Source organism: Scophthalmus maximus, chromosome 9 (genome assembly GCF_022379125.1).
Source record: "Scophthalmus maximus strain ysfricsl-2021 chromosome 9, ASM2237912v1, whole genome shotgun sequence".
Classification (NCBI taxonomy): domain Eukaryota; kingdom Metazoa; phylum Chordata; class Actinopteri; order Pleuronectiformes; family Scophthalmidae; genus Scophthalmus; species Scophthalmus maximus.
Window position 1 is genome coordinate 7,375,786 of NC_061523.1, and position 10,418 is coordinate 7,386,203.

At 42.4% G+C, this 10,418-nt stretch overlaps 2 protein-coding genes across 3 annotated transcripts; one reads left to right on the plus strand and one right to left on the minus strand.

Annotated features, from left to right (window-relative positions):
- Window positions 1–231: 231 nt before the first annotated feature.
- Window positions 232–4,948, minus strand: sybl1 (synaptobrevin-like 1). Of its 2 annotated transcripts, none has more exons than XM_035649773.2 (8): window positions 4,729–4,948; window positions 4,178–4,355; window positions 3,067–3,124; window positions 2,472–2,609; window positions 2,198–2,288; window positions 1,721–1,788; window positions 1,542–1,634; window positions 232–1,226 (listed from the first exon to the last, which is right to left on the minus strand). In XM_035649773.2, the coding sequence occupies exons 2-8, from the start codon at window positions 4,321–4,323 to the stop codon at window positions 1,161–1,163; spliced, it is 660 nt and encodes a 219-aa protein (XP_035505666.1). In that variant the 5' UTR covers window positions 4,324–4,355; window positions 4,729–4,948; the 3' UTR covers window positions 232–1,160. The 2 variants fall into 2 exon arrangements, with proteins under 2 accessions (XP_035505666.1, XP_035505668.1); XM_035649775.2 differs by lacking the exon at window positions 4,729–4,948 and adding an exon at window positions 4,482–4,722.
- A 1,326-nt stretch (window positions 4,949–6,274) lies between these two features.
- On the plus strand, window positions 6,275–9,877 carry polr1d (RNA polymerase I and III subunit D). The gene is made up of 5 exons (XM_035649776.2): window positions 6,275–6,394; window positions 6,875–6,972; window positions 7,431–7,507; window positions 8,862–8,944; window positions 9,531–9,877. Exons 1-5 carry the CDS (start codon window positions 6,356–6,358, stop codon window positions 9,576–9,578), a joined length of 345 nt encoding a protein of 114 aa, XP_035505669.1. The 5' UTR covers window positions 6,275–6,355; the 3' UTR covers window positions 9,579–9,877.
- Window positions 9,878–10,418: the final 541 nt, after the last annotated feature.

The window sequence follows — 10,418 nt, forward strand, 5'->3', positions numbered from 1 at the left end:
AAGCATCGTGAACAAACCCGATTCACCGTCGCTTGCCGCGCAAGCAGCTGACTGGTGTCCAGCTAACACTGTCCTGCACGGGTCACGAACACATGATGTTTGCTTGATATTAAACAGTTTGGTGAGACGCCTCTGCTTACAACCAACAGCTATGACCTGCATCAGTTTAGCTCTATGGGGCAAACAAAAATAAGCAGTATAATTAGTTTTCCAACCGTAGGGATCAACCAGTCGATGCCATCAGTTTATTTATTTCAAATCTGAATGTACAATAATTAAATAATTACATACCATATGATGCCAGGAAGCAGATCTATGTACAATGTAAAAAGTGCATTGTGTTAACAGAAACAACGTATGGGAGCACTGAGCATTCTACTAAAGGTGAAAGGCAAATTAAGTCCACCGGTGAGAAGGAAAGTGTTGATTTAAAAGAACCATTGTGTCGTAGAATCAGTAACATCAATCAAATGTACAAGAAATTATTTGGATGATCATATCTGGCTCTGTACGACCATTTTAGAAGGTACTGCTGTGCTTGGTAATTAAAAGATAATGTAAATCATAAATTCTGTACACTGCGTTGTCAGAAAAAAAAGTTTAGTTATATGACAAAGGAGCAGACACTGTATTGTGGTAGATCTTCTTGATGGATCTGCAACATACTGTAAATGCTACTTACACTCGCAGGTCCCATATCTCTCATTGTCACCGAAGGAAAAGCAGGAAAATAATATCTTTCTGGTTCATTCTGCTATCAGTCTGAATGGATTCATAACATACATTGGTGCAGGACAGTATCACAGACTGATACATGAGGCCACTAAGTGTATAAGACAGGATGGACATATCAGACTAGAATAAGACAAGATTATTGTTCCACATCAGTTTAGGCCACACGGATGCTGTCCATTTGTGTGGGGCTCCCTCTCCAGCAGACAAGTCAATGTGCACACTATCAAAGAGGGGGGTGGGGGCGGGCGCAAGGAAGGAGGCAGGAGGAGGAGTTGCAGCATGTGTCTTCTCGGGATGTTGAAGCTGGAAGAGTAAAGCAAGGAAAGCGGTGATTCCTTTTGTGTCCGTTGGCACGCAGAGTTGAACAGGTGCTTCCCTCCTTCATTCTTTTTTTCCTTTATCTCCCCCATTTTTTGTCCCGCCTCTCATTTGACACAACTTTGCCAGCGGGGTCCTCCGCAGGCAGCAGAGACAACAACGTAAAGGACGACCTGAAAAGAGCAGAGGGACAAAGTTAACTTCCTGCACAACTGTCTGATTAATCACAGAGTGAGCAATATGGGGGGTACAGATTCCTACAGCCAATGTCGAACAACGCTGAGGAGCCCTCTAAGGAAAGATCAATGCATGCACTGTGTTTTCAGTCAGTCAATAATGTTGAGTAAATTCCAAGAATTTGATGGAGGGATAATAGCACCATAGTGCATTTTCTCAGTAGGAACAATCCACCACACTTGGATAAAGACCAGCTACTCTGTTTGCAGCTAATAACCATCTCAACAATTATCATTACTGTCTGTACTCACCAGGCACACCAGCACAATGACAACGGTCAGCTTGAGGTTCTTCATGCACATGGCTCGTGCAAGGTTACGACTCGTGGTCTTGAATGTTACAGACTGAAAATAAGGATGGAGAGAAAAATAACATCAGTGGCGAAGTAAAATGCATCGAAGGGGGCTAACCCACTGGCATTTAAACTCACAGAATCTACAAGGTTTTCCGTCTTGTCAATCAGCAACTCCAGCTTCTCTCCTCTCTGAGCAACCAAATCTGTAAAAAGACACAAAGAGAGTCAGGAGTTAACGTGGGATACTCACAAGGTCTGGTGTAATGAGATTCACATCAAATTGTGTTTTAACCTGGACCGACAGTTGAGACGGTAATCCTACAGCTTTCAACAGAATGTATGTGTATGAAAATGATTTGGAATTCTGTTCGCCTGCACATTTGCTTTGGGCATGATGGCCACAAATATCAGTGCTTCACTGGCACAGCATAATGAAGGGGTCACTGATGCCACACGTGTCCATCCATTTAAGAGTGGGGAAAAAAGCCACTCACATATAACAAATTGTTTTGTGGTACAGTTAAATAATCACAATGCACATTAATTCTGATTTTGTTTAATAGTCCCTGTATTAAGACCTCTTCTATGAAGAAAGACTTGTGAAAAGCTGACCTATGTTGCGGACCATAATGCCCTTCAGGTCATCCACTTGCATCTGACTCTCAGTGATACGGTCCGATCCGCGTGGGTCCGAGTGGTGTTTCTACAGAGAGAAATAAAGACAAAGAGAGGACATGACAAGGACATCTAAGTGCATTTGATATTCGCTGAATCCGCACATGAATTATGTTTGTTACAAACTACAGAAGTGAATAGAATACACAGAGTCCTCTAAAAGAAAAACGTTGCTCCGTATATGCTCGGGCTCTTCATATGTCATACTCACCATCTGAGCTGCCATTGCCGAGGAGAACTCGCTGTTCATGGCGTAGGGCAGGGCTGTTTGCGCTCGAGACCCGTACGTGGTCTGGAAACGCTTCTTGACTTCACTGAGGAAGCTGAAAGCACGAGATCTCTCAAAGTCCTATGGCACACAAACGTTAAAAACATATAAATCATCAATTTAGATGAATTTAATGATCTAGTGAAATGAAAATTGCCCTTTTTTTTTTAAACATACATAATGTATCTGTCAGTTTACTGTTTATTATAGGTCAAATATGGGCATATATATATATTAAAAAAAAGATTGGCTGAACCTTTACATTATATAAACCTGCAGGCCCAGCAGTAACATTGCTTGTGTTGCAGTACAATTGTGTATTTGTCCCTTTCTCAAAAGGGGCTAAGGGCTTAAATTTACTTCTAAATTCTTGTTTCTTTAAAAGATTTTCTAAAAGTAGATAAAGATCCTTCCTTCCTTTATTAAATCCTGCCCATTCTATATAATAACATAATTTTCAAGGGACATTTACAGACGGCCTAGTTTCTAACCACCGGCACAAGAGATGCATAGTTCTCTGAGCCAATTGTATACTTACGTCATCAGTGATACACAGGTAAATGATTCTGTCATGGCATATGTAATGAAAAAGATAGCTAGGAAAGAAAAAGAAAAGAACATGTCAAGATTCAGATATACTGTTGGAAGCACACAATTGGATTTTAATTTTCTATATGGTACATTATATGCACTGGAATATAAGTCAGGAATCACCAACTTGAAGTAAACTTAAAATCAAAATGAAACTGCTATTCTTCTTCTATTATTCTATCGTTTTGGGTTGTGATTTCCTGTGGCTGAACTTCTGTAAGCATTGACATCCCTTTTTTTAGGACTCTAGAGCAAGTCACTTGCTATTATATAACCACACACAAGTACAGAAAAACCCTGTGTTCCATTTTAACCTCTGAACTCGGAGCTCTGCAGTCGCGTTCAGCATTCCAGTAAAACTTGGGACTCCGAATTACTGACCTCCGAGTTGGAAATTAGTCAGAAGGCTGGCAAAAAATATCACCACCCCAACATCTGGGTGCGGAGATCCGAGGTGCGGGGTATAATAGAACACAGACACACCATAACATTTGGTCCAAATTGACATTATTTCATTTACATTTTAGCAATAAACTACTCACATCACCAAAACAACATCCGACAACCATACACTTAAACAAAACAAGACGACAGAACAAAACGCGCACATTTACGCCACACACCCAACCAACAAGCTCAGCCTCAGTATTTTAATATCTGTACAACTTGAATAGAGCATGTTAAATATAATCAAACATACATATGCGTCATACATATAAACAAGCACTAAACAACTACAATCAAGCACATTTCATCAGCATTTTCATACTCACATTTTTCATCCACAAAACTTAAATCACGTAACCATCAAATATACATTATAATGGACTATAACATGTTAGCGCGTTATATTAACACTCTGGAAATGATCTAAAAACATGAGCTCAATGACAGGCGTGGACCAATTTTGTGCACGAACATATTAACACTTGTTGACAACCAGTGTTGACATTTGTAGATCTGACTCGGCCTAAATGAAAAAGGTGAGTGTGTGTGTGTGTGTGTGTGTGTGTGTGTGTGTGTGTGTGTATGTGTGTGTGTGTGTGTGTGTGTCTCACCTGCCGTGGCTGTAAGTCAATTTGTTATTCTCCGAGGGGATTTTGGCCAAGATCTGTTCGGTGACTTCCAGGAAGTTCCCACCGCACCAGGCGTGCTTGGCCAGGATGGTGGTTCCACGAGCCACCACCGCAAACAGGATCGCCATGGCAACAGCCGGGATAGCAGCTCCAATACGCGCTGACAACAGAAGAAACAATACAAGTCAGATGTTCCACCGGAGGCGAGCGGGATGGGATGGGTTGGGGGGGGGGAAGACATTCATAAGAGACAATTGTTACAGCGAGGAGGAATAAACAAACATACGAGGGATCCACTGAGCAGCAGCCACTGGGCCAATCACATCGTCATGGCGCAGCTGTCACGAGATGCGTAAACGACAGCCTCATTGACGGCGGCTGGAAAAACAACAAGCTAGCGAGCTAGTCGAGCTAATGACGTCCCGGACCAACGCAAATGACAGCGTTGGCGGCTGTTTAACGCGGCGACAACTACCGCCTCCAGCCGCGAAGCCAACGCAACGCACAGTGATACATGAGGATGAATGCAATACCTCGGTGCGTCAGCGCTGTTCAGAGTGGCTCGTTTAGCGCAAACGCCTTCATCTGGCGACGCTCCGGGTGCTAGCGAGCTAGCTAATCCCGTCCGAGTGACTACCGCTTTATCGCCAGAGCGGAAACTAATTTACGCCACTGCTGGGTAATGTAGTTCTCATCGCGCCCCCCGCCCCTCTGTTCTCGACGGCATCGATCCGCTCTTTGAAATACATTTTCTTCCACTTCCTGTTCAGTAGCTCTGTCGTCACATGTTTTCATACGTACGCTACGTTATGGCGACGGGCTTTGATCGAACGTGCGTTTGCTTAGCCCTCGGTGCGGCCTGGCAGGCGGACAGCAAGTTGCGCATGGACGACTCGCTCCACTGTTGACGTCATCGCCGTAAAGAAATAAGCGATTACAATAAATCAGACGGTACATTAACATTACAATATACCATGTAAACTGCATTTATGGGCCCAAAGCAAGTCGGTCGGTGAACTTTGCGAGGTCAGCCTGGTGCAACATTGTTTTACTGGAAAGTGAACTATTTATGAGTGCTTAATATATTCCTGGTTTTGGTCCTGCACTTTTTATATGGTATTTCAAAAATGGATCTAATCCCATTGTGTTTTTATCATCCAGATGTCTGTTTTTTATTTGTTTTATCTGCTGTGTTAGTGCAATAAAATTGTTCATTATATTAGGATTATAAAACATCTGTTTCCCACATTTACAAACTTGCAAATATTATAGCAATCTACATTCCGGGTTCATACGTTACTGCAGTTAAAATTAAATGCAACATTGCCAATATTTTCGTGGAAGAGTGCTGAAACTGCAGAAAAAGTCAAATGGATTCCACCTACTCGGTATGAGCTGTACTGTACAAATGAATATTGTTTCTTGTTGGATTGGACAATGACATGTTTTAAAATGTAACAATGTGTCAGAATTAACGTTGTTAGACATTATCATGCAAAATATATGTTTGTTAGTTTATTTTCATGTTTAACATCCAACATCAAATAGCTGCTTTATCTTTTTGTAATGTTGCTCACATACCATCCACAGCAGACAAGCAATCGTTGTCAAAGTCAGCTCAGGCTATCTAACAGGTTCATGTTTTTAGACAAGGCCAGTTATTTGTGTTAAACTTCAGCCAAGCACATTCATAAAGTAAGGCCTTGTGACTCCTCTTGATAATTACCTACACACAAATACACTAAACCGATTTCCATCAAATATGGAGGATTAAGGGGCTGATCCAGGATTTTATTTTCCAGTAGAAAAAACTGTGTTACACAACAAATGTAGGTTATCAAAGCACATCCTGTTTTCTTTTTATATTTCTTCGATAAGCGCTATAGACAATCATGTGGAGGATTGTTTGGTCTTGGCCGAGGTATGACAACAACTGTGTTGTCATACTAGTTTTACTATACTTTTAATTTGATTGCTTTCTGCCATCACCACACCAGTTTGTCACTGTTACATGTATCGCACAATATGAAAGAAAAGAAAAGGAAACCTCTTATTGGTCAATGGGTTAACTCCCGTTGCTGTTCCTGTTGCCTGTCAGACAGTGGTGAGGGCTGAAACACCACCGTCTTCGCATTGCCGGACTGAGTCGGGATGTGAAGCATGGCTGGAGAAGGCGAAAAGAAACCTGTCCTGGAGATGGTAATAAGCGAAAATCCTTAATGTATACATATATTTAAATATTGTTCATAGCTAACATTTGCTTTCCGTTCTTATACTGGCTGGGAAGAATAACACGGTAACATTAGCAGCATAGCTTTAGGGAGCACTTGGACCACGTTTAAACTCCTCACGTGGGCAGCTACTGTACCTCGCTCCATGAGGATACTCAGTCATTCCACCTGAAAGCCCAATATACATTCACCCCGGTTGTCTCCAGTGCAGCATTGTCTGTGGACACACACGATCAGTGTGGTTATTTGGGCTTTTTCTGTAAAATGAACTTACTTTACATCTGCTTCCTGCTCATTCTCACAGCTGACTCTGTGTCTCTCCACTAGAGGGCAGTGTGTGTGTGTGTGTGTGTGTGTGTGTGTGTGTGTATGTATGTGTGTGTGTTGGATGGGGGATGTGTAGAGTTGGATGGGGGATGTTTTACTTAATGTTTCTTCTGTGATTTAGGTCCAGGCTGATGGGGCTGATGAGGGCTGTGTGACGTTTGTTCTGCATGATGAAGACCATACACTGGGGAACTCCCTCAGATATCTCATCATGAAAAAGTTTGTGTGCTTTTTTTCAATGTTTTTTTACAGGCTGGTGCTTAGCCTGGTAATGGTCATGGGGCTTGAACTGTTTTTCTCTATTAACCCCCCCCCCACACACACACGCGCACGCACACACCCTCACCCCCGGCGCATGTATCCCAGTTGAAGTACAAAGAGTATGACTGATGACTGATGCTTAATTTTGCAACTTGTGGTTTGAGTTATGAGGAGGTATTATTTTTTCCTCCTCATTTTTTCCTCCTCATACTCACACATTTTGACCTTTTCATGATAATCGTATTTTTTTTTTGCGCTTGTGTTTTTTCCCTCAGTCTCTGTGTATCTGTTCCGTCCGTCCCCGTCAGCTGGGATTAGTCAATAGTGGAAAACGTCTAATCACACCTCCACCCATTTTTAAGCCAAACATTGATGATGATAACAGATCTCACTTTCACCTTCCTGTTCTCCATTAGCGGGGATGTGGACTTTTGTGGCTACACCATCACCCACCCTTCTGAGAGCAAGATCAACTTTCGCATTCAGACACGAGGTGAGAGAAACTGTTTCATCTGCCATCAGGTCATCTTGTGGTTGTTGGTTTTTTTCTCCAACTGTAACAACCTTTGTGTGTGTGTGTGTGTGTGTGTGTGTGTGTGTGTGTGTGTGTGTGTGTGTGTGTGTGTGTGTGTGTGTGTGTGTGTGTGTGTGTGTGTGTGTGTGTGTGTGTGTGTGTGTGTGTGTGTGTGTGTGTGTGTGTGTGTGTGTGTGTGTGTGTGTGTGTGTGTGTGTGTTGGACAGCTTGAGGAGTAGTGTTTCCGGACCATCTTGCAAACACGTAAACATGTTAATTAGAGTCTGGTGCATTCACTTTGTGCGCTGAGCTGCACAAGAAAAGCCAGCAACGGACCTTCTGTACCGCACATGCACATACACTCTCTCTTGTTCTTGTCCCTGTTGGAAAAAAGGAAAAACGCACACACAGAAAGTGCCAACAGAGAGCAGCAGCAGCCCCATCACATGAAATGACTCGGAAAACAACTTGTTTTTTGTTGTTGAAGCGAGTTCCAGCATGCCTAGAGGATTATTCATCACATTTTCCTCACATCGAAAGGCAATTACCTTTCAGGCACCAGGAAGAATCGCGGTGTTGTTCTTACCTGTGTCAGGTTGATGGTTTGTTTGTTTACACGTCAGCAGGATTACACATTTTTGGGGGGGTGAGGGGGCACGGGGGCTATAGAAGAACCTGTTACATTTTGGCGCAGACCGGGTTCGAAGGAAATAATTTATGAATCTCGATTTTAAAAAAACGAAAAAACAACTGTGATCAGTAGTTAGTCTAGTTCTAAATACATTTCAGTCATTAGTGTCTCCCCACCAGTGGCGCCCCCAGAAATTTTTCACAGTGGGGGGGGGACACACACCAGATGGGGCAACTGAAACTCTTGGGGTGGCACACCAAAACCAAAAGCTACAACTGAATTTCCAGAATTCTATTATCCCGTTGTAGTATATTTTGGAGTTTTGGATTTGAGGTTTGGAGAGTTGGATTTTATCCCCCCCTTGAAGGTGCCACTGCCCCCACCATGACTACAATGAAAATGGGTGGTGGGAAGTCCTCCATGTCAATAAGGTGAAGATTGGCTTGGACTGTAGCTGACAATAATTTTAATTCATTTTTATTTACAAAATCATTTGAATGACAGTAATGAGGCTCTCGAGCATGAAGTGACTACAGCCGTCCATTAGCTATACCGCTTCTCCTTCGAGGTTCGCTGGGGGGGCTGGCCCAGTGTCGACTGGGACTGGCTCCGGCCCCGCCTGCGAAAGAACACCGCGACAATTGTCTCGCTTCATGTAATTGTGTTACTCCTGTTAATGGTGCTATCTGCCGTCTGTTTCAGGGGGCGTTGCGGCCACGGAGCCTCTGCGGAGGGGCCTGAACGAGCTCAGCGATGTCTGTCAACACGTTCTCAACACCTTTCAGGTGAGCCTGCGTGTCCGTTCGGAACAATCGCCCCCAGTGTCTTGTCGAGAGGAACCTGCCATCAATGGCCTGATATTGATTTGTGGCTAAGCTTCAGTTCAAATGGAAAAAGGATAAATAACTTACTTGGAGTCACTACACAAGTACAAGCTATTGCACATAAATGAATGCATCTCAGTTTCAGTATTATATTCACCTAAGTAGCTGCAGGTTGAACATAATCCAACCCAGCTTTGTCCCATTTACAGCTCGGTGGGGATCTGTTGATTAAACAGTGAAGCTGGATGGCAGCGGATGTTAAGCGCTATGGAAGGTCTTTGAGCACAGCTGAAGTCTCCTTCTCTGTGCCTTTGGTTAAAAATGAACCTGGGGCTCTGACCTCTTTGCAGTGGAGGACGTGAACTTTAATTTTAACATATGGAATAGCATTACTGTCATGTGGGATACAGTGACAAACCCTGTGTCGCGTGGCCGCTTCCATAAACTAGTCCCATTGTGAATGGGGGCCTTTTGAGAGTTAATGTAACAAGCTACATGTTGTTTCAGCTCCAACTCTTACGATACGTCCTTTTTTATTTTGTTCCAGGCGAGGGTTAATGAGTTCAAAGAAAGGCAGGAGCAACCCATGGAATGAAGGGCGTCACGTGTGAGGGACTGTGGAGCTGTCAGAAATACTCAAAACTTCAAACAGGCTGTAAAAATGAGTTGCCTTGATGTTTCCTCTTGTATATACCTACGCTCGAGAAAGATTTGGCACATTCTCCAACCCCTCGAATCAATTTGATCAAGGTCACATTCAAACAGTTGTACAGTTTTCTTTTTGTATTTTGCTCAAATAGAATTTTGGTTTATGATTAATGTCTGTTCATCTTCCCTGAGCCATTGTAATTATTAGTGAAATCATTTTCAAACATTAAACTAATTCAACAAAGACGTTCGTTTTCCTTTTTGTGGATTTTACGGAATGATTTAACATCCCCCAGTCATTTCACTTGTGCTGTAATGTTTATTTTGATTATTCATTATTCTTTTATGTGGAAGTACATATCAGAAGTTTACACAGTCATCTTTAGTTAGATACCTATTAGTGTGTGTGTGTTGTTCTTCATTTAAGATAAAGCAACACAAAAATATATTTTGAATTTCCCATTCCAAAATTGAATTTCCCAAAGCCAATAGGTGATTCTTCCATTACAAAGATTTATTAACAATAGTCCTCTATAGCTCAGGTGTCTGGTTGAAGCCATTTCTTAAGCCCATTAAAAAGGGTTCATCCCAATTCAAAAGTAATCTTTCTCCTGAATATAGTCACCAATTCTGTATAAATCATATGCCAAAAAGTATTTATGGTATGGTTATTTATGGTGGATAAGCCCAAAAGAAATGGTGGTGATGGTGAGACTTCAGGTTTGGTAAAATAAGACTCTTCTAGTTAAACACTCCATGAGGTTGAGCTTGATATCCTCCATTGAAA

Bases quoted from the DNA above. Each gene is read 5' to 3' on its own strand.
- sybl1 (XM_035649773.2), bottom strand. From the start codon at position 4,323: ATGGCGATCCTGTTTGCGGTGGTGGCTCGTGGAACCACCATCCTGGCC. The intron at 2,610-3,066 runs GTAAGTATACAA...TGTGTGCCATAG, and splicing joins ACCTGTGTATCACTGATGAC to GACTTTGAGAGATCTCGTGC. The intron at 1,635-1,720 runs GTGAGTTTAAAT...CCTTATTTTCAG, and splicing joins CGGAAAACCTTGTAGATTCT to TCTGTAACATTCAAGACCAC.
- polr1d (XM_035649776.2), top strand. From the start codon at position 6,356: ATGGCTGGAGAAGGCGAAAAGAAACCTGTCCTGGAGATG. The intron at 6,973-7,430 runs GTTTGTGTGCTT...GTTCTCCATTAG, and splicing joins AGATATCTCATCATGAAAAA to CGGGGATGTGGACTTTTGTG. The intron at 8,945-9,530 runs GTGAGCCTGCGT...ATTTTGTTCCAG, and splicing joins ACGTTCTCAACACCTTTCAG to GCGAGGGTTAATGAGTTCAA.